The 24,346-nt window shown below is 40.8% G+C and overlaps 1 protein-coding gene across 2 annotated transcripts in view; it reads left to right on the plus strand.

Moving 5' to 3' along the window:
- Positions 1-388: 388 nt before the first annotated feature.
- The window catches only part of prr36b (proline rich 36b), a 37,950-nt gene continuing 13,992 nt past the window's right edge, over positions 389-24,346 (plus strand). The window contains exons 1-4 of one of the 2 annotated variants that reach the window (XM_086056579.1): positions 389-719; positions 14,404-15,089; positions 15,461-15,539; positions 23,757-23,977. In XM_086056579.1, the coding sequence (XP_085912705.1) occupies positions 14,483-15,089; positions 15,461-15,539; positions 23,757-23,977 (907 nt within the window). In that variant the 5' untranslated portion in view covers positions 389-719; positions 14,404-14,482. Of the gene's footprint in view, positions 720-6,385; positions 6,645-14,403; positions 15,090-15,460; positions 15,540-23,756; positions 23,978-24,346 lie in introns of those variants that run through there. The other variant, XM_086056578.1, reaches the window with a different exon arrangement.

The raw sequence follows: 24,346 nt of genomic DNA on the forward strand, positions 1-24,346 counted from the left end.
CCGCGGGTTATCGTTATATTGTTGCAGTATTTTTTAAAATATGATTTTAATGGTGAAATTAAACAACCTCGTGTAATTTTTCTCGTCGACTTAATGCAAATTGTTACAAAAAATAAATCAAACAACAGCAACAAAAATTACTTACGTCAGATAGTTTCCTCATAACATGCAGCTTTCCTCCATGCATTTCGATTGTGTGTGTCTGTGTTTATGCATACGACAATAAATGGATTCGTGGCCCCTTAATGCAGCTGGCGGTGCGTAAAACAAATGTCTACACCTATAGAACAAGTCGCATCTTCGCTAGTCTTTTGGGTTATTGTCAGTTTTCCGACACTTAAGTAGCAAGTGAAGGCATTCCTCGCCTTAGCCTGTCCATCCATCGCTTCAGCGGTCTGCGCGCGTGAGAGCGTGAGAGCGTGTGAGTGTGTGTGCGCTTAATGAAGCGTCACTCCCCGTCTTTCTTCCTCCCAGAGAACACAAGCATCACTTGGGAAAAAACGGCGCTTGAGTCTTGAGTCCGACAAGTTTCTTGTCCAGCGGCTCGAGTTGAAGTCTATTTCCAAGATCTCCGATTCTTCCCTTTTTCCGTCTGCGTCTCATCTTCACTTTCTCTTTCTTTTTGAATACCCGGCGTGAGCGAGGACCCAGTCGGGGTGAACCGGCTAACACTGGGCGTAGCTGGGGAGGATTTTGCTAGCTCACCGCTGCACTGACTGGTAAGCGTGAGATTGAGATATAGCTAACAACGCTAGCGTCCATTTGTTTCTCGCTTGGCTAATTAATGCCGATTTTTAACAAAACGACGCTTACTTGAACGCCCTTTCAGCTCTAGAACGGGCGTCTCGCGGTATTGTATATAGCGTAGGTTATTGCCCCGCTACTCAACAGTTTGTCTGAATCATGACGTTTCATGATAAAAATGTCAGTATTTTCGTCGGTGAATATATATTTCTACGCATGTCTATTTCACGTTGAGAATGTATGGAAACCGGTTGATGGGGCGGTGGCAGGCAGCGTGGTAGCTGGAAGAGCCCGCCACCACACCGGTGAAAGTATGCTAAATAAGATAGTCTAGTTTTGGAAAATGAGCAGTCTTTTTTTTAGATAGTGTGCTCTTACATTTCACATGAAGATTTATCAGTGTTTTTCCATTAACCCCCTCTTTCTCATCCCCCCTTCCCCATGTCGCGTTTGCCCATTGTTCTGGGGTGCTGGGTGAGTGCGGAGAAATGTTCGTGTCTCATTTAGGGAGGAAAATTCCATATTTTTTTTTGGGCAAACATAAAAATCAACTTTTTATATTCACTAACTCAAGGGCAATTGAGGCACGGTCGATGAATAATTCACTTTGGAGTGACTTGTTTAAAGCTGAAATGTATCCCTGAAGGCTGTTTTTGAGACTTAGTCTGGCATGTTATCACGGCTGATTAATGTCACCCTTAAAAGTGATCAGCTATTGTGCTTTAGGAGTTATGGCTGTAGGGCTGAGAGCTGCTCCTAAACACACTCACTTGGTGAGTGAGCGCAACAAGGCACATTACACTCCCCCCAGTAGAACAATGGGGAGGAGAGATGGCTGCCAGTTGCCACATAATTACTTACCAAAAGCATTTAACAACATCAGAAAATATTCCTGTCCATTCCATAATGCTGTCATTTTCCCTTTGAGGTTATGTAGACGGTTTGTGGCCACAGTGGGCGTGGATGGGTGTTGGTAGTGAGGTACTGTATCGGCATCATTCAAAGTAAAAGGCATCTTAGCTTGACTAATAAAAGGACTTTTAAGGTTCAGCCACAAAGGGCTGGGAGACACTCCATTACTCTTAAATGTGAGGTGGGCAAAGACATCAGCTTGTCCGCCTCCGTGGTGCACAGATGAGAGAATGGCTGACTCACAGTGTTGGTGGTGTGGCAGGGAAATGGAGGACAGCGAAGGCAAGGCAGAGACCACAGCCTAATGCAATCACATGAAATTCAATTTAGCAGCCATTAAAATCCACACTTTATTTATTAGGTAATTTCATTTGGTTTTGGAGATAAAAAGTAAGAAAAACAAAAACAATAAAATTGAATAAATAAAAAGTAAAATAAATAAAACCCTGATTCATGCCCCTTTCTCCAGTAAACTGCAAGCTGGTTGACTTTTTGTTATGTCATCACAACATCTTGTTTCGTACGGGTTATTTCGGTGGTAAAAGTCTTTGCATCTGAAAAAAAAAAAAAAAAAAGCACTTTTGGGTCGTGGCCATGACTTAGAAATTTTGAATGGAGTGCTCTGGCCATTGTTTAAAGGTGGGTAGTGACCCGACATAGCGCCGTTGTGGCCATGAACCATTGAGCCAATTTTAATGTCGACCCTGCACTAGAGTATGTATGTATTAATTTATGTTTTTTTTTCGAGAAACAAGCCGTCATTCGGACGATCTTTTTTTCTTGGACTTGGGAGCGCAAGACACTAGCGCTGTACTGTAGCAGTGAACTCAACTCACTTCACAATTAGCAGGACTTTGACAGATAGTGAACAGTTCTGTAAGAAAGACGCTTCAAGCTGTTTAATGCCATACTAAACGTCAAACTAAACATAAAAGTAGAAGTTATATTTTGCGTATATAAAACAGCATAACATTAGTAGTACTTTGTGTTGATGCTAACATATAAGGGGAAATTAAGGAAATGAATAAATAACGCTTTGAGCCACTGATACTTGAATTTAAAGAGTCCAGACACAGATTTAGACATTCAGTATAACAGTATTGACAATCATAATATTCTTTATCTTCTTTGAGGAGCTGAGATGTCTATCCCGTACAGATGTCCATGTACAGTATATTCATCCCCAAGGTGGGCAGCATCACCATGACCATTCAAGTGGTCCAAAGTGTGATAATAACTATTTAATTCAATTTAGTTGTATTGAATTATGTCATAACTGTATGTTTTTAGAAAGTACAAAATTATCGAGAGCTAATTTTCTCATTAAAAACACTCATTACAATTTTTGTGTTGTATTTTGGGGTGGGAGACTGGTGCGGATTCATGGCATTTCCATTTATTTTGATGGGAAAGATGATTTGAGATACACTTAATTTGAGTTACAAGCATGGTCACAGGGCGAATTAAATGTATACCTGGTACAGTTACATATTTTTGGCCAATGACGTTATGACTTAATTGTCATAGTTTAGACTTAATTGTAATTGTGTAGCTCCTCCGTGTGGCTGATGTATGTTCACTATCACTCCTTCCCTTGTCACTAGCAGATGTGCACCCTGTTCAGAAGAATTGTAACAGTGTTGAAAGAGTGTGTAATGTAGCTGCCACCCATTGTAAGGAGAAAAAAAACACCTCAGTGACACTCAAATGGGCGCAGACCTCAAGCGCAGTTGAACAGCCCTAATTTGCATAGGCACCAAAATGCACACCTTTATAGATATCCACCCGTATAACAGTATTTGCAAGGGAATTAAAGAAGATGTCAAAAAGTGGGGAGAAAAAAAAATCCTCTCTGCAGATTCATCTGGATTAGGTTGCACTAAAAATAGAATGGGGTTTTCCTTGGCCATATATCTTTCGCCAATGTTTCATGGAAATCTGTAAAATCAGTTTTGCGAAAATCTACAAGTACAAGAAGTACCTCCAAGAAACAAGTGAAATCGGTGAAAATTTTGGCAGAGGTAATGAGGTCACTTGAATCTCTTACATCCTCCATATTGCTGATATTCATCATGCAGTATCAAACGGTACATTAATGGACTGCAAAACAAAAACAAAGACAAATGTAATCATTTTTAAACTACTGGTGATATTCTTGCAAGTATCTTTCAAATGTATATTTTGCGTGTGTGTTAATGTGATTTTTAGCTCTTTTTTACACCGCTTATAATGGTCATCGTCGTGGGTGCTAATTTTGCCTGACCTGTTCAACTGAGAATGTAGGTGATTTTAGCAGAAATGACCATCATCTTGTGGAGATGATTAAGGGAAAACAATTAAATAATAATAATAACTTATGGGCCAAAATGACATAGACCGTTAATTTAGCAATTTAATGATATTGTCACTTTCATTTCAAAGCTTGTGTCTTAGGGCCATTTCGAATTTAATGACCTATTTTGCTCCCAGCTGGCCTCTCAAGCCAAGAGGGAAGATGTTTGTTCTTTGTTGCATTAATAGACTTGTGAGTCAGCTTGCCCTTAGCCTAAGGACTGGTGTTGGGTGAATGTGTGACTCACAATGAACCCCCCCAGTTCTCTAAATCTCAATTGTGACAAGGGCAAGCCTGTGCCTCTGGTCATCAGTCTTTTTTCATCCGCAACTCGTGATCTCCACCCTCAGCGTCATAAAATGTTATGTTGAGCTCCGTTTTAAGCCATGGTAACAACAACAAAAACAACGCTGGAGCTAGTTTTAAGATGATTCAATCTGTGGAGAAGTCAGATTCTCCTCAACTCTTTCTGACTGTCTACACAAACTTTTGAAGGCAATGCATACATGTACAAATACACGGAAGATGATGCAAAGATGAAAATAGGTATATTCTTTGCAGTCTTTGACTTGGTTGCTGTTGTCGCAGTTGAGGGCTGGCTGTTGGCACTCAGGCCTTATTCGCCAGCAGCTGCAATAATTTGCTGTGTTTGGAGTTTCTGAATGCCTTTCGTGGGCGGATGATATGGGTAACAATTCTTTTTCAGTTACAGTTGAGTGCTATTAATACGAGATGATAAGAATGAATATGGCCGAGAGTTGCAGGAAGTTTGTCAATAGATATGTTTCTCTGCCTGAGTCTGGTATCTGCATTTACACTGGTATCACTGTGAAGTTTACTGGTCCAGGCAGTCATTTTTTGACCTGTCTGCATGCATACGCTAAATACTCATGCTGACAGTAGCTTAGTCCATTTCCATAAACAGCCGTAGGAGCCGTTCTTCTTAGTTAGCGGCGTTTCCTCACAATATTTGAAGCTGAATTTACTTCGCTTCAGTGGAATATTTTTGGGGGTGTTGGTGGGAGGGTTGGCGGCTTGGTCCAAGAGTAGTTAGAAATTAATCGTTGCAAGCTGAGCACCGCGCACTTGGTTCGTAGAGAGTTGTAGTTATTAGCGTTGTGTGTCTGGTCAACCGTCCACATTGTTTGTCTTCCTGCAAAGGATCAGATTCCATCTGGAACGTGCCTTGTTCCATTTCAAACAGGTCATAATCCTCTTATGGACACAGTTGTTCCACTTATACTTGGCCAGTCTGCGTCCATGTCCTGTGCAAAATCCAGAGTGCTGAAGCCTCTTGGGTGCATTTCTGCCACCCTGTCCAGATGCTTCGGTTGTACCTCTTCCGCTGTGTGTGTGTGTGTGTGCGGGGGTGCGTGTGTGTGTGTATCTCTTCTATCTTGTGACACCGATCCAAGCAACCAGCTGGTCCCGGGCTGGGCTGATCTCATTTACCCCCAGAGAGGAGCCTGTTTGTGGGCAGACAGCCCATTATGGAGATGATCCAGCAGCTCTTCAAGTTACAAATTAACCTTAGTTTGCCTGTTGCTGGATCTTCTCTATGCATTGCATGGACTTAAAAAGAGTCCCTGCCATCTTTGTTATCTCCAAGGGGAAAGGTTAAAAGCATCAGAGGAACACCTGCTCACTAATGCACTTCCTGTACCGAGCTGCTAGCCAGGCTCCTCGCATTGTCTCGTGGGATCAATATCCACACAGTTAAGCCCTGAACTGTCCCTAGAAGTCTCTGTAGGTGGTGGGCACCAGACAGGCTGAATCACGGCCAACACGACTGGAGCCTTGTTTGTGGCCTTTCGGCGCGCACTGTCTCTACCCTCTTTGTTTAGCGGCTGACTGAGCCCGAGCCTCTTCATCACCACTATTGTTTCATTTCTGGGCCACACTAAGTTCACAACTATCAGTAGTGGCCCTCCTTACGCCTGGCGTGTCATGATCATCACTCTGCCCCGGTTTCCCCTGTAGCTTTCATGTCACTGTTTGAGGGTAGTTGAGGGCAACTGTACAAGATCAGCATCTGTCTTTGTCCAGGGTTAACAAGCTCTGTCACGTGTTAATCTGCCCGTCCCTAGAGGGGCGCACGTCTCTCTCAATGCGACAGCAACATGGGAATAACTGAGTTTGAGAGGTTGGATACATGGCATTTTGTCTGCTGCATTAGATTGTGTATTGAGGAGGCTCAGTTCAAAATAACCTGTCCAAACATATGACTGATGCCAATCATTTAAAGCTTCTTGAAACGTCTTACCAATGTGTAGATTTTAGATAATGTGGGTAGCCACCACACTGCATCTCACCTTATTTAAACTAGCATTCAAGGGCATTTAAAAATCTTAGAGTGAAAGTCTAGTGAGTCCTGCGGATTAGTACCAGCCTTTCTAATCACTTCAACTGTATCTGTGAACCAGGTGCCTGTCACGCAACCTGCTGCTCTCTTTCAAACATTTGAAGTAAACAAGGAGACACAAAACAACTTGTGGCTCCTTCCAGTGAGGCTTTTGAGCTAATTGAATGTCTCAGCAGCACTATCTCAGACTGTTAAACGAGTGGAAAGTGATTGATGTCGATAACTTGTGCACAATTGAGCAGTGACAATTAGAGGAGTAGACTTGTTTCTTCCGACCCTGCAAGTCCGTACAAGGTAGGTTTGTGTAACCAGTGATGCCGTTCTTACCGTATGTATTTTATTTGTGTTTCAGTTTTTGATGTAGAGTTGAGATATATTGTGATGCAATATAATGTAATGAAAAAAAACATCCTGTCCTCATGCTCCCCGCTCAGCCCTCCCACTGACTATTCAGAGCAGCTTGCTTTGTTTGGAATTTGTGTGAGGGACAGAGGCGGTTTCCTGACCTCAAGTCGGGGGTGTTTGGAGAATGTTTATGCTATGATAAGTGTTCCGTTGATGCAGGCAGCTCAGTATCTTTAATGCTCTACATTTTTCTGCTACGATCCTGAAACTGCTATTGTCCTGAAAAATTGAGAAAACAGAAAGATTTTTGTCATCTCTGTTTTGGGGAGATTGTCGTAAAATTCTTTCAGGATGAAATGCTTTGTATAAAATACAACACATGAGTTTTTAGTTTCGTTTTTTAGTTTAATTTAGTGTAAGTGGGTTCAATAGTTGACTGAGACTGCTGTTGTGTTTTTGTGGCACTTGAATGGGCAATCGCCGGCCCCATGCCAGGATGTGGCGTCTTGATTCTGACATTCACCCCTCTCTGCAAGGGGCTGAATCTCACTTTGTTGCACACCCCCCAAAGAGGAATGACTTCGTGTAAAGAGGGGTGTATACACACAGACCAGCACACACACACTCTCACAAAATGTTGTACTATTGGAGGCCACTTGAACCAGGCTATTGGCCCATTTGCGTTTTTGCTCTCAGCAAGTAACGGTAAATTATTCATTCGGTGAGGAAATTAGGAGTGGGCAATATAGCTTCCAAATTCAAGTAAATTTGGGAAATGTAACAGTCATAATCATATTTTTGACGATATGGGAAATAATTACTGAATGATGTATTTGTGATTGGCGCTTCAGAACAACAAGATTTTTATTGCACAAAATATTTAAACCACCTTTTTTTCCAATTGAAAAATACTTGACCGATGATATGGTAGCATGCAGCTAGATTGTGGCGTCATGTTTTGTACGTTGCAAAAATACACCAATACATTCGTAGAACGCATGATTTGTCACACCACTAGTGGAAATGACAGACATTTGCTAGGGCATTGCTTTGCAAATGCAAGCTTTGTTATGTCACATGACCGAGAATGGTTTATTAACAGGTCAGAGATCAAACACTGCAGCTGAACATCATAGTGTTTGCTGCTTGTGAGATAAAAGCACAAGTCAGTTACAGGGTCAGAGGCCACCAAACGCTCATTAACCATGCCCTCAATAAACAGACCCACAGCATCCATCTTTATCACTGGCCGTGTTATTGATGAGACCTTTTTCTTTAGGTCATTGTCTGAAATGATTCAATCAAGCTTAAGCAGTGTGTATAAATAGCACATGTGCTCAAATGCCAGGTTTTTGTGACATAACAAAATAGACCAAGATTGAAATTTCAAATATTTTATACACCAAACTTATCACACAATGTAAGCGACCTATAATTTGTACATCACTTTTTTTTAAGGGAGAGGAAGAAAAAATAAACAACTGTTAACTGGGATGTGGCCGTGTTCAGAATTAACTAATCACATTCAAACTCATTTTTCATTTAAAGAGCCTCGAATTGACCTCAAACACATTCTCCCACAAGTCTGTAGGAGATTTTTTTTTTTTTATGATCCAGTGAAACAAAGGTTGAACATTTTGGCTATAATTCCAAAATGTATGTTTGGTGCCAACACAACACGACTTATCACCCAAAAAAACAAAATACACCATGCCTTCACTATAGCATGGTGGTGGCAGCATTATGCTGTGTGGTTACTTGTCTTCAGCTGCAACTAGAGACTTAGAGAAGGTGGAAGGAATTATGAGCAATTTGAAATAGTGGTCAGTGTTAGCACAAAACCTTCATTTGGGCAGGGGTGTGTAGACGTTTTATATATCCACTATATATATTAGCAAAAAGCTGCATCAGCAACAAAACTTACTTCCTTTTGCATCTTTTCTTCCATCTTCCTCACCCCACCCCCACCATGACTGCTTCTTTCCCCCACAATCCTCTCTTTGATTACTATTTAGAGTAGGCCCCGGGGATAGGAGAAGGCCCACAGAATGCATTTGTGTGTACACAGTTGTGCACTGTGAAAGCAGGGTTGAATTTCTACTCACACAATTTATACTTGCCCACTGATGGTCAGTTGGATAAAGTGAGGCAATGAGAGGGGTTGCACTTTGATGTAGCCCTTTTTGTCAATGAAGCATCTCTCCTTTCCAACCCACAAAGGTTAAGTTCAGATGCACAGCATAGTCGAAGAGAAAATTTGATGTAACTCTCTCTAACAAAAACTCCATCAAAATGTGGTTATTCTTTTACCATTCAGTTAAATACACTTTCCAAAAAATATTCATTCCTTCTTTATCATAAATAAATAGCACGATATGATAATTCTCACAATATTGTGGGGAGGTTAGCGATATACAAAAAGATCACGATACTGAATAATAGCTCACGATATTAAAAAAAAACATTCATAATAGGGGTGGGCGATCTGACGATATTAGATCGTTAAGGACTTTAACGTGTTGACGATCTCATAAAGCCGAAAGATCGTTTGATCGTCTAGTACATTCTATAGTTTAGCTCTGGCGGCTCAAAAGCACGCTGACGCATACCGACCAACCAATCACAGCACGCACAGTGACACTCCGCGGCTCCCTGTTTGTTTGTATAGCGGGAGGCTATAGCGGAAATTCACCACGAAGCAGAGTTGGTCCCGAAAAGAAACTCCACATTCAGAGTGTTGATTTGGTTTGGCTTTTCCTCGGAGGAGAAAGCGCAAACCAGTTATTTGCAGAGACTCGGTTCGGACGTCAGATGGCAACAGACAAACCTGTTTAATCACTTGCAGAGACAGAGACAGCACCCAAAAAATTACGTCGACAGCCAAAGTAAACGGAGATCAGACACATGGTAGCCAGAGGCAGCCGCTAGCTCCAAGCTAACACAACCCACAGTAACACAGTCATTGAACAAGGGCACTCCATATGAAAAAACAAGCAAGCAGTGTAAAGAAGTAACTGAGGCAGTGACTTATTAAGTTGCTGAAGACATGATTCCCATTAAAACAGTGGAAAACGAGGGGTTTAAGAGACTCTTCAAAGTACTAGACCCACATTGCGAGCTGTGTTTTTATGTTTTATGTTATGTTACCTTTTATGTTTACATTCACTGCACGTTTTGATCAAAATTGGCACTATTCAAATTAAAACCTGTTCAGAAAGCTTAGCTGGCTTGAAATGTTTTTTTTTTAATAGGTTTAAGGTTTTATATACATTTTAAATATGTTTGATATGTTCAACATGAGGAAACTTGTCGAAAATGTGCAAATTAGTCTAAAAAAAAGAGTCAAGATAAAATCATGATCGTGATTTTATTTTTTTTTAAAAATTGTACTAATAAACTAACCACCAGAGGGTGCTGGAACTGCACAAATGGAAAACACCTTGGGCTTTTAAACAGACTTGCTGCTATTAATATCGTGACATGACAGCGACGATATATTGTTGCAATTTTAATATCGCGATACCACGATATTGCCGAAATTGGGACATCCTTATAAAATATGCATTATTGGTGCTATGGCATCCCTTTCTCACATAAGTAAGTCTTGTCGATGCAAACTGAGTGAGTAATTCCTCTGTGTTTAGATATGCTGATGACCTGACCTGATTATTCAAGAACTGTGTGTTTGTGTCTAGACTTTTAGAAAAGCTTAGGTCCCTATGCAGAGCTGGATGGCTTCCAGTTATAGACAGTGTTTATTCAAGCACTGTACACACACACACACACACACACACGTTTTGTTTATAGCCCGGTGCGGGTATTAGGAAGGATTCAGAGAAGGATGATCTCACCTTGCATAGCTGCCTTGCTCATTATTAGCTTATGTAGAGGCATATACAGTAAGTGTAATAATAATAACAACTTAAGTTAGAATTGTGTACCTAAATACAAACCAACAACACCTTAAGGTATATAAATAATAAATCACATTGTTTAAGTTGGATGCTACTTTTATTCAGATCTCTAACAACATTTTTTGTGTGGTCCTAAGTATTTGTGTGGGTTTTCTTGATCACAGTAAGTCTGAGGCTCATCATTGAGGCTTGCGAGAAATGTATTGTGGGAGGCTATTTGGAGGCTCAAGCAAGTACTTATGACAAGTCCACAACGGCAACACACACAGCTAGAATGCAGAAGCAAAAACATTTATGAAGAAATAAGCCAACTTGAGAGAAAAATGCACGTTTTTATTCTTTGCTGCTTTGTGCTTCCTTCCTCTTTTGTTTGGCCAAAACATGGAAGAAAACAATTTAGGAAATAGTAACCAGATATTCTTGCACATGGGTACAGATCATATGTGTGTGTGGTCAGAATAATGCACAGTTGACAGAAGCTGCCTGGTTGTCTGGTTTCACTACTAGAAATTCCATTCACAGACAGACTCTTATTTTTTAAATCAAGTTCCATACAGAAGTCCAAGCTGAGACTCAAAGCCAGAACTGTGAGGCAGATGTGCTAACTAATACCGTACAGCATGTGTGTAGGTGAAATGAAACTATAACAAAATCCATCAACCCTCTTAAAATTGGTTCTTACCCACTGTTGCTGCATAGGACGCTTGCAGGTCCAATAATTGCTTTTTCTGATTCAAACCAGTTGATGGATAGGTGAACTTGGTCACTTCCCAGGCTCTTCAGGTCATTTTCACAGTAAGAAATGATTAGTTTGAAACCATATCATGACCACATCTTCTTTCTTACTTAAATGAAGGGAGTGAAGTATGAACCTTCTACTCAAATATATAGGCTTACAAATTTGTTTGCTGAACTAGTTAAGTTTAAACCCCTAATGTAGTTGGGATGTTGTGTAAAACCTAAATAAAAACAGAATAAAATGGCTTGCAAATCCTTTTTAACCTATATTCAACTGCATACTCTCCAAAGACAAGATATTTAATGGTTAAACTTGTGAGCATCATAATTTTCTTTTTCTTTTTGGGCAACTATTCTCTTATTTTGAATTTTATGCCTGCAACTCATTCTTAAAAAGCTTGGATAGGGGTAACAAAAGACTCGGAAAGTTGAGGAATGCTCACTACACACCAGTTTGGAACATTCCACAGGTGAAGAGGTTAATTGTAAAAAAAATGAGTGTCATGATTGGGTGTCCAAGGAGCATCCCCCAAAGGCTCAGTTGCTCACAAGCAAGGATAGAGTGAGGTGAGGTTCACCATTTTGTGAACAACTGCATGACCAAACAGTCCAACAGTTTAAGAACGTTTCTCAACAACAATGGCAAGGAACTTAGCGATTTGATTTCATCATCTACGGTCCATAATGTCATCAAATGATTCCTATAATCAAAGCCAAAAAAACAATATTGATTGCCGCTGACCTTTGATCACTCAGGGGACACTGCATTGAAAACCGTCATCATTGTGTAAAACGTTGGCTCAGGAACACTTCAGAAAACCATTGTCGACAATGGTTCTACATCTACAAATGCAAGTTAAGCGAAACATTTGTCAAAGTACCCAAAAACAACCACCGGCTTTTCTGAGCCCAAGCTCATCAGGGATGGACTAATGCAAAGTGGAAAATTGTGGTGTGGTCAGATGAGTCCACATATCAAATTTTTAACCCTAACCCCAAAGAGGAAAAGCACCACCTAGGTTTTATCAGTGCAATGTTCAAAAGCCAGTATCTGTGATGGTGTGGGGGGGGGGGGGTGTTAGGGCTCATGGCATGGGTAACTTGCACATCTGTGAAGATACCATTAATGCTGAAAGGTACATCCCGGTTTTGAAGAAACATAATATGCTGCCATCCAAGAAACGTCTTTTGCAGGGACGTCCTTGCTTATTTCAGCAAGAGAACAGTGTGGCTTTGTTGTAAACGAGTGTGAGTAGTAGACCAAAATGAGTGAATATTTGCCCTGCCCCCCCAAAAAACAATAGCATTTATGAGTTTGAACATGAAATATTCTGGCTTTGAAATTGAATATAGGTTGAAAAGGATTTGCAAGTCATTGCATTCCGTTTTTTTTTTATTTCATTTTTTTTTTAGTTTTTGCACATCAACAACTTCATTGGAATCGGGGTTTGTAGGTACAGGGGTCTTTTCTTCATATTCTTCATTTTTCTGTCAAAGTATAGAACTAGTGTGACTTACAAAAAAAAAGCAGTTATGGCTCATCTCTCTCCCTGTAGCGTTGTGACTTGTCAATGTGTGTGTGAACTTTTTTTTTTTTTTTCAAAAAATTCGACTGTTCGTGAATATTTCTGTTTTAGTTATGAATTTGCATCTGGTGCTTGGATTTGTTTTCCAACTATGGTCCAAGTCATCTTGGCGGGGACAGTCTGTCACATATTTTATTTCCTCTTATGTTGTATTTCCTCACACCAGTTTATTTGTAACCCTCCTGTTAAAATCTATTGCTTGGCTGGGATTTAAAATGCTCCTGTGATGAAGGGTTGGGCACAACTAGCTATTCTCACAGCCATGATCATTTCTCAACTTCGCTGGTTGTTCTGGGTGGCAGCCTGTGGAATTGCAGTGTGTACAACTTTGCATGTTCTGGTTGGGATTCTGGGCTTTTTTTTTTGTTTTTTGTTTTTGCTTTGCCTCTCCCCTCTGGCCTTGCTCAGCTGCTCTGGCCATCTGTGCAAAGGCAAAAGGGATGGTGTGGAGAAGGGTTGTTGTGGTGGTGGTGGTGGTGGTGAGGACACTGGGGAGGGGTAAATTGTAAAACTGAAGTTCGCTACTTTAGTTTGCTAATTACATGATATTTCGTTTCAAACGTGCAAGGAAGGACTAAAGAAGGATAGAGAGAAAAGAGAAAAAAATTGTTTTCACACAGTTTGGGTCACCAGGATGATGATGTGATGCCTTCCAGAAATAGGACAGTGACTTTGTGCCATATAAGTTTAGGTCAGTGGAAAGTAGGATGACGAAACATGTCTGGATTTTAGAGTTAGACTAGCAAATAACGCCCCATAGTGAGCTCATCTTTTTTCACGTTTTGTTTTTTTCCCCTCTCTGCTTCTGTTTCCCACCCGCCTCTTTGTTCCCATGCTCCCCAGGCCAAACATCCTCCTCAAGCTGGCCTCCGCTTTTGCCTTAAAGGTTGCCTCACAACCAAAAGCCAGGTCCTCGCCGTTTGTAAATGTTTCCTGATAATCTTCCCGCCTCATCTCTTCCATTCTCTCACCCCGTCCCAATGGATAGTAGCTAATGAAACAAAATGAGAAACAGTTGTAATATTGATGCTGACAATATATGACAGCTTTTATCACAGATGGTTGCCCTTTATCGGCTCTCATATGCTTCACATCCTGTCTCGTGACCTCAGTTGTTGACTCAACCATACTGTACTGTATGTTTGTGAGTCTGTCTTCAGCTTTATGCTATTGCGCCACTTACACTCCTCAAAGACTTTTCTTACTGATCATTTTTTTGTGCACAGACATTATTAGCTTACATAAATTGTGAATTGTCCGTGAGAAACTGGCAACTCTTACTGCAGAAACATGCATTATGTGTGTGCTAGGGCTTGTTGCCCACCTTAAATGTGTTGAAAAGAAATCATTTACAAAAGTGTGGCACATGATTTAACAACATTCCAGGGAAAGCAATGTCCTCTATGTCCGGTTTTGCTGTTTTTTATTTTAATTTTTTGTTTGTTTGCTTTTTTCTATTTGTCTCTACAGACTAAAGACCCGTGTCCAGATCTTTGGTAATCCAATCAGACCTTAGTGAACTGGACAGACCACTTCTCTAGAAGAGGAGATGAAACCAGATGGGGTTATCACAGCAGCACTGGAGCCAATGGAAACTTTAGAATCCAATCCAGTAAATGAGTTATCCCCAGTTACAGGGCAGGAGCCCAGTCAGGGGCCCGTTGCAGCGGAGGAGGAAGTGGCACAGCAGCCTGAAGATGTGGTGCCGCCGCAGCCGGAAAAGGCCAAGGAATCCCCAGCTGCCAAGACCACTAACAAAATCTCGGGAGACTCCAAAGCCAAGACCATGAACAAGACCACGCAGAAAACAAAACCCAGCACTACCAACATGACAAAGACCACATCTGGCTCACGACCCAACACGACCACGAGCCGCCTATCAAATGGCTTGTCTAAGCCCCAGAGCAACGGTGTGACAAAGAAGGCCACACCTGCCCTGGATAAAAAGAGCACTCCAACCTCTGCAGCGCCCAAGAAACCAACCGCTGGTGTCCTAGCCCCAAGGAACACCACTAAAATAAATGAAAGAAAAGCTGCATCCCCTGCCACTAATGGTGCAAAGTCCGCAGTGGGAACTACAGCAACTAAGAAGGCAACATCCACAACAGTTAACGGTGTTAAAACCAGCACGGCAACTGCTGCGAAAAAGCCTCCAGGTTGGTTATAATATCACAAATTTGACCTTATCATCAATTTTCTGTAAAGATCTGAAAAATATATGCCAGCTGCAAGGCTATTGGAGATGTTCATCCACAGTTTTTGCAGAACCAGCTCTAAATGGAAAATGAGATGCATCCACACACATTAGATGGATTCAGTACACAAATTAGACATGCAAGAGTGACTGCTGCATTTGCCCTAAATCCTGATGACATCGTGTATGAAAGAAATGTGTCTGACCTATATCGCATACTGTACCATACATTGTTCTTCACATTCCTCATAATCTCTCCTCTGTTGTCACCTCCCCATTTTCTTTTTTCCTGATCTTTCTTGCCCTCCTTTTCACTGCTTTCCTGTGCTACAGCTGCTAAACCTGCCTCTGCAACATCCACAAAGCTCACCACTGCATCGAAGACCGATAAGCCCCCTGTTTCCAAGACCAGGTAGGTGTGACGTTATGTGAAAGCCATCTTAAAGCGGGAACTCAACCCAAACCCATATTTTTTCAAGAATATGTTCCCAGCAGGCCCACTAGTTGAAACAAGGCATTCCGATTAATATTGTGTTTGTGGAATATGAGCTAAGCAACAAAATCCACCCCGCTTTTAGCCATTCTGAGGGCGGCTAGGGCGCAAAAAGAAGTTGCTCCCCCGAACCACCTAACAATTTGGTGATAGAGAATAGACTGTGTTCATTATAGGTAATACTGTTTGTTAAAAATACTACTTTTACACTAATTTACATTGTAAAAAAAATATTGACTTTTGTTCTAATATTTTCAGTGTATGATGATGCGCACATACATTTTGGTGAGGAGTGATGACAGTTCTCAGAGATTACGTGACGTTGAACGTCTTTTTGAAGGAAGAATATGAAACCTGACATGGTACGATCTAAATTCTGGCAATACTTGACAACGCTATATGGCATTTTTAGAGCAAAACAGACCAGGAAACAAGTCAAAAATTAACAGTGCCATGTTACAGCCCGCGCTGTGTACTGTAATTACTAATTGTTGTTACGTGAACAGCTCAAAAATGCTCACGATGGCGCTGTACAGTACCTCATTATTTTGATACTTAATAGGTTTAAACTTTTTTTCAAGGATTCAGATCCCACTGATATTTGCACTATTAATGTTTTTACACACTGTCTAATAAAATGAAGGAAAATGAAAGTTCAGTGGTGTGCTCCTTTAAGACATTTGTGCTGCCATTAAGTACATTAAATAAGTAAATTAAAAGTAAGTTATTAATTGCAATAGAACTTCCTATTTATGGCAAACTATTTTGCTAAGATAATGCATGGTGTTGCTGAACCCCCTCCCCCCTCCATAAAAATGATGACAGCAAATCATATGCTGGTGCGACTAACTGAGAAAGTTGGTAGCACTCGCGCTACCAGATGAAAAGTTAGTGTAGACGCCTCTATGGGTTCACAAAAGTCCTTTTATGGTAATAAATACAAGCCAAAGGAAAAAGGGACATTGATATCCAGTCAAGAGGTATGCTGGGGCTAAGTAGGCCATGACGTCAAAACAAGCCTTTTACATGCCTGTGTGTAAAGAAACACTGTTCACTAAGAGTAACATGCACCAAACTGTCATCAATCATTTCACATAAACATTTACCGGTAAGTAAAAAAAACGGATTGTGTACGTGTGTCACTATTAGGATCCTCCCACCTTAGATCATGGCAAAGTAAATTTGACCATTGTAAAAAGTAATCATGACACATTAAAACACAGTAACTTGAATTCTGTTAGGCAATAGAATTAAATTGACAGTGAGCCACACTGAATTACAAGCCTCAGTTTCAAAGCAGCATGTGTCCTGCGGGCCTCTTCCCGTTCTCCCTGCCTTGGGTAGCAGTTGGATTGTGGAGATTATAGTCAGATTACAGCTTTATACAGTGCTAGGTGCACAAACAGCTCATTACAAGTCTTACACAAGGGCATGTTGGTCATCACTTCTATTGCAGCCAACTCTCACTATGCCGTCTTGATGGCCATTGCATTTTCAGCCATTCAGTCGTTCATTCATTCCTAGGTTCCTCTGAGTCCCACACTGCCCCTCTATCGTATGGTGTTCCACAGGGTTCTATTTTGGGGCCATTGCTGTTCTCACTGTATTTGCTGCCCCTAGGTTCCTTCCTTAGAAAACACAGTATTTCCTTCCACTGCTATGCGGATGACTCTCAAATCTATATCCCGCTAAGTAAAAAAGAGGCTTCCTCCTTAAAACAACTTTTGTGCTGCTTAGAGGACATCAAAGATTGGATGTCACTAAATTTCCTAAATTTCAACGAAAAGAAAACATAAGTTATGGTGTTCGGTCCCAGCGGCTCGTCTCCATCCCACCCTGTTGACCTGGGCCCCCTGGCTTCATATCTAAGGCCAACAGTCTCAAATTTGGGTTTTAAAATGGACAGTGATCTTAAATTGGATCAGCAAATCAGCGCTGTTGTAAAGTTGATCTTATTTCACCTTAGACAGCTGGCTATGGCAAAGCCCCTCCTTTCCTATCAGCACTTAGAAACAGTCATCCATGCCTTTGTTACACCTCGGCTAGATTATTGCAATGCACTTTATTTCGGAGTCAGGCAGTCCTCCCTCAAACGTCTCCAGTTGGTCCAAAATTCTGCTGCCCGCCTACTAACTGGAGCTCGGAGGATGGAGCACATAACACCAATTCTGGCCTACCTCCACTGGCTCCCAGTGCATTTTAGGGTTCATTTTAAGATTCTCTTATTTGTCTATAAGTCATTAAATGGCCTGGCCCCGGCGTACCTCTCTGAGCTCCTCCACTCCTACGCACCTTCCCGCAGCCTCAGGTCTGCGGACCAGGTGCTGCTCGAGGTGCCGAGGACCAAGAGGAGCCTCAGGGGGGATCGAGCCTTTTCAACTGCTGGTCCTTCCCTCTGGAATGACCTCCCATTGGTTGTTAGGCAAGTCCCCTCTCTGTCAATTTTTAAAACCCGGTTGAGGACACATTTCTTTTCTCTGGCTTTTGATCAGACCTGAAATTTTCGGCTCTTTTCCGGTGTCAATTGTATATAGTGTTTTATGTCAATTTATTGGATTCATTATTTATATTCTTTTTATATTTATATATTATTTATGTCTATATTTATTAATACATCCATCACAGCCTTTTATTGTTTTTGTTCTATTTATTGTATTGTTTGTCAAGTGCTTTGTTACAGCTCTAGCTGTTATGAATTGCGCTATATAAATTGTATTGTATTGTATTGTATTGTATTCTACAACATTTAGTTGGAACTTAGCCGTACAAGTGTACATCACAATTATTTAAAAATGCCTCAATCGAAACACATTAAACTATTTTTAGCACACAATATTTACGTTGGCTCTTTTTTCAATGGTAGATTTTATGGTGACTAGAGTTGCTTCATTAAAAAATATATTAATGAATATATTGGTCAAATGGTCTGGAGAACCTTTTTTTTCAAAGTGACTGTTTACAAGATTGTGCGGTCAAGTTAGAAAATCATAAAGTTAAAATGTAGTTGACAATACATTTTATCATACATTTAGAAAAAAACAATAAAAGATAAACAAATATATATATATATATATATATATAGAGAGAGAGAGAGAGAGAGAGAGAGAGAGAGAGAGTATAGTTACAGACTTTATCTGTTCTCAGAAAAGGTGCTTTGGGTTTTATCATATTAAAGATGCTGCATTTGTGTTGTAAAGTCACATGTGTTACATTCACAAGATTTGTAGTCAAGAAAAGCTACTGTATACTAATCACACAACCATGCACCCTTTGAGGCAGGCGCAAAGTATGCGTGCATGTCAGTATTCCTGCATGTGATGTGCTTTGACAGGGACATACATTTCCTCTTTAATTATAGTTTGCCCTTTTCCTACCTTGCCGAAATCCTTAATTCAAGTCTGCTATTAGCAAAGATTTAGCACTCTTGACAACCACATTAATTGCCTCACCAGACTTCCCCAGCCTACGTAGTCGTCACTCACGCACTCATCTGTTCCTTTTTGCAGTGTAACAGTGATGGCCACTTTAGTTTCACAGAAATTCGTTGCACAGAAATGTACAGTTGAATGGTAAATACAAGTCCCTAAGTGACATTGGTCTTGTCCAAAGCCCATCAAATTAAATTAATTTACTTAGGCCTGATGACATTGCCGTTTCTGTTTGCTTGGGTTTGTTATTCTCAATGGAAGTGGGGATTGGCTTATGTGCTGCAGAGCTTCATTAGTATACTGTTGTAACAAGGTACTTTTTAGCATCTACTGTATATAGTGGAAACAGCATGTCATTACAGAGCATATGCTCATTTGTCAGTGTATTACTCTGTATGATACCGGAATGAAAAAGAGAAGGGAGGGCGTAGCATGTGATACATGCACACGTGTCTGCTTTCACTGCAGATGCTGCACAGTGAACTGAAACAAAAATGGCGGTGTACATGGCTCAATACATAGCATCCCTTTTGTCATGCATAGTGCACGGAGAGAGAGGGGTTGAAACTTGGACCAGGCTGCAGGCCAAGTTTGTATTTTGGCCATCAGGTGAACTTTCAATTCTGCTTTTATTTCCCTGCCATCCACTCAGCCGCCCATGCTCTCATTAGTCATGGTCTTTTTCTCATTGATGGTCCCTCTGGGATAGTAAATTATTGCAGCGGATTCAATTCAACCCTCCTTGTGATCTAACAAATTGCTGCTGATGTAATGGTCTGACAGTAAATGTGTGCGGTCGTCAGGTTTCTTGCCCCAGACACTGTTGCTGGGGCTGTAAATCATGGGTCCTGCGCTGGGTGCGGCCAATGACTGTGCAATGCAGAATTTGGTTGCCTTGATTTTATAGAGGTCCAACCGCAGACCTTATTAGCAAATGGGTATAGTGGTAATCAGTGGGAGGGGTAAATGGAAAGAGGGACAGAATGAAGCATTGGAGTCATTGTGGTTTTAAGTCCAAAAGGGTGTTTGTAGGTGTTCATACTCATGACCAATATGGTAAAACAGTAACCTTTTTTTACCGTTCTAGATGGTCAACAATAGTTAAGAGTGTTACGAGATACAGTGGAACCACTTAAGACGAACACAATTCAGGAAATCGTCTGAATTTGTTCTGATTTTGAAACTTTTTTTATTTTATTTTTTTTACATCTGCTAAAGAAGCTTTGTTGGCAGTGGTTTATTTATTGTCTCGTTTGTGAGTGTAGCTAGGGTCATGAAAGAAACTGTCATGATCTGTCTTTTGAGTTTGGTTTTTGACTTTAGTTTCATTTTTTTCCTTGTGTTCCTTTCTGTCTCTCGTTAAGTTATTGAGTCCACCTGTGCTTGTCATCCCGGTCCCTTGTGTTAGCCAACCAGCTCCCTCCGACCCTCTGTGTCTTGTCCAGGTGTTCCTTGTTGTAACTTGTCTGTATTTAGTTCCCCTCTTTCTTTCAATTGCTGTTGGTTAGTCGTAATTTGTCATTAGTCTGTTGTCAAAGTGAGCTCAAGTCCTGTCCTAGTGTTTGTTTGGTTTCCTTTTGATCCTTGTTGTTTTGGGAATTATTACAATGCCTTGTTGGCCATTTTGTTTTCTTTTAATTCAACACTTCAGACTGCACTTCATTTTTGACTCCTGTCTTCCTGCGTTTGAGTCCTCTACCCTGCACTCGTGACAGAAACCAGTGGAAAGTTGTTTGGGATTTATTCATACATGCAAATAAACATTTTAGATTTTAATGAGTTTTTGTGCAGCTGCAGATCAAGAAAAACAAATCGACTTCTTACTTACATCTGACCATCAAGTGCTCTTTGAACTGAACCTCAGGAGATTGTCTCAAGCCTAATAGCCCCGGCAGGGATTAGTTTAGCTTTGCGACTTACCAAATGCTGTTGGGCCAACAAGAGGACAACACATATGAATCAGAGTTTATTGACATCTTGTTGAATAATTCAGTAATGCTGAGCAACCTGGTGTGCTAGCTCTTTTCCCCAAGTAAATCTGTGGTCGTTTTATCTTTTGTTTGTGTTATTTTGTGGCATCATCTTGCATATGGGCTTGTGTGTGCCCTCCATTTTTTCCCAAACAGCACACTTGTTTTCTTTGTCTAACAAAACCGATAACAGCGGCGCGACACTTGTGTGACCGAGTTTAACCACTAAATACCATTGTCTTGTTCGGACACCTGCAGAGAAATGGAAGCGGAGGGGAAAACAACAGTCATGATCTCATTTGGAGGCGAGGATCATTTAACAATAAAATCCCCAAAGTGCCCTCATTCGCATGATTGCATATTTCCCGATGTCTCAGCTTCAAGATTAAGATCCTGCCTCTATGTTTCTGGTTCAAAATATTTATTTATTTTTAATATGACGCCAATGATCTTTCGAGGGTTGGGTTTTGTCTGTCCACCACAATTTGCGCTGCCTTCGCTGCGGGGAATATGTCTGCGAGCATGCTTAGTTCCTTTTGATAGTGAATCCCATTATTCAAATCTTCTGGTTGGCTGGTGGCTGAAGGGGAACAAATCGGCCCCAGTAGGCAGCCATGTTCTCACACAGCTATCTTTTTTCGGCTGCAATAATTGAGTACATTTGTATTTGCAACAAAGCTAGCGTTATCATTACTCCTCAGGCAAACTTCTTGCTTGCTTCTTGCTGTGTGTCTCAGTGTGCCACATGAGTCATCTGATTTTGCATCACCAGTGCCTTTCTGGGATCTTTGTTTAACATTTACTCTAGCTCTAATGCACCGTGGTGAAAATGAAGGGGGAAAAAAACAGCTGTTTTTGCTTCCTTTTTTACTAGCTGTGTTTTGAATTTCATATTGAGGCCAAGTGACCTCCTTTCAGAACTATAGTATGTCTTCTGTGTCCTTCATCTGAAAGCAATCTAGATCACAGAGTGAATGCTGTCTTAAAATAATTTAATTATCAATGTAGCACTGTTTTCAGACACTGTTCCAGTTGCCAAACATTGGTAACCATCTTGTAATCTCAAAACACACGAGACCCCAACAACGGAGCAATTGTGGCCTAGTCTTCAATACTGTAACAGATTTTCAGCTGTGCTAAATGCTCTGTTTCATTCGCAGGGGCAAGGCACTGAGATAAGATCATGTATAATCGGATGACTATTTCTCTCTCAACACGCCTGCTCTCATTTCTCTCTCAGTGGACTGGTTCTTTTCCAGAGTTCTATAAAACAGTCGTGCCATTTCAGATGATCCCTATTACAATGATGAGCAAGGCGATCATGAACACCATCCTTGAATATTCCGCCCGTAAAAATATCTCACCATGGCTCGGAATAACTTTTTTTCTTAAGGAGCAATTTTGCTAATCAAGTAATGAATTTGAGGAGAAAATTACTACAGTAATTTTGAGGCGCATTTTTTTGCAGGTTAATCCTTGGGACCTGAAACAAGGGTTTTATACTTCAGTATGCATATCATTTTTTTTTGCTAGAATACTTTTGTCTGCCTACCTGTCAACACCACCAGCTGTGCAGGCCAATGAGTATTTCCCAAACTTTTTAAATGAGCCAAAATAAAATATAAAGATACAGTATGCTAACATAATATTTCTTTGCCTTTAATTTAGGAAGTCATTACATCAGTATTTTAGTGGTCTTGTCACAATTCATTGGGAATATCAGCATCTAAATTTCAAATCACAACTTTGTACTTTTATCACATTCCTGTTTAGTTACTGCCTCTTCATTCTGGTCTCATTTCGTGTCTCCAAAACTATGTTTCATCACTTTCCAGATTGTGGGCTATGCACAGTACTTGCTCATTCACCATGAGTGTGCTTGTAGGGGAACCAGAGAAGTATTTTTTTTATCCTTTCACTATTAAAGATTAACGTGGCCTTAGTCGTCTTCGCTTTCCCCTCTGTTCTCTTTCCGTCAGTGCTAACTCAAGTCTTTATTTAGAAACTGGCGGTTAGTGTAGCATGTACCCTGAAGACTGCACACCATAGCCTTGTCAGGGCGACTCGATGTAGGTTACTTTACTAAGACCTGACACGCAGTCAGCTTCAGGGCCAGGCAGGCAAGCCTAGCATGCAGGCTGATGCATACTGCCTCACGTGTCATTTCATCAAGGGATAAGTATACTGTCCAGTAAGCAAGGATAAATTGGATGCCTCTATAGTGTACATTGTCATTCACTTCCTGTCCCTCTTAATGGTTCCTCAAGAGTCTGGGCTTACTGTTGTCCTTTTGCAAATTGTAAGTGAACTAGATGCACTGAACTGAGTGGAGAAGGAAACAAAGAGGTTTATTTACTTCTACAAGTCCTACACAGAGTAGTTTTTGGGTTAAGATCAATTTCGTTAAACAGCTTACACAAGGATTGGGGATGATGCCACATCTGTGTAGCATAAGGTCAGTTTCCGGTCACCACTAAATCAAGATTAATCTAATCTAACTAATTAAGAGTAGTCTGTCCACTGCTTATGAGGTGGAACGTTTTACATGGATTGTTTTCTTTGGCATTGCACTTCTGCTTTTATTTACACTGTTTCTTCAGCTGTCCCGTATAATCTGTTGGAACACCGACCGACACATGGTCAAAGATTCACTCACCCCTGGCTGAATTTTGAGAGATTTGCACATTGTTCCTAACCTGGATGCTATTTACATATTTCACAATGTTTCCTTTCTGCAGACCTACAACTGGTACAACAACGTCCCGTCCTACAACAGGCTCAACTCGACCATCCTCCACCATCACAACCAAGAGCCCTGCAGCTACATCCAAACCTGCCACCCCTAAAACCTCCACTACCGCTGCCAACAATGCTGCATCCAAATCAGCCTCATCTACTCCCTCTGGTGTCAAAACCCCAGCATCACAAACATCTAGAACCATGACCCCTGCAAAAAAAGGTAAAGTGTACTCAAAGGTATAATCAGTATTTGCATGGAACCAGATGTGTTAGTTGGCACCAAATATAAAACATTTGCTGTCTAACAACCTAATCACCTTTGGTGGATGTATTAATAATGTCATATGCAATTGAGTTTGGTTCCGAAACCATCATCCACCGATTTTTCAAACTATGTCTTAAATGTAACTTACTTTTTGCACACATCTTTGCATAGAATATCCAAACTAATGCTATTGTGCATGAAAATAAATCCTGTTATTTGTCCAATTTAATACATCAGAATATGCAGGTGAGCTATTATGTTTGGTAAGGGCATTGCCTCAGCATCATCACTATTACTGAGGCTAGCAAAACCCAAATTTGTATT

This window comes from Filicampus tigris, chromosome 16, assembly GCF_054856515.1.
Source record: "Filicampus tigris isolate MCC_2025a chromosome 16, RoL_Ftig_1.0, whole genome shotgun sequence".
Lineage (NCBI taxonomy): Eukaryota > Metazoa > Chordata > Actinopteri > Syngnathiformes > Syngnathidae > Filicampus > Filicampus tigris.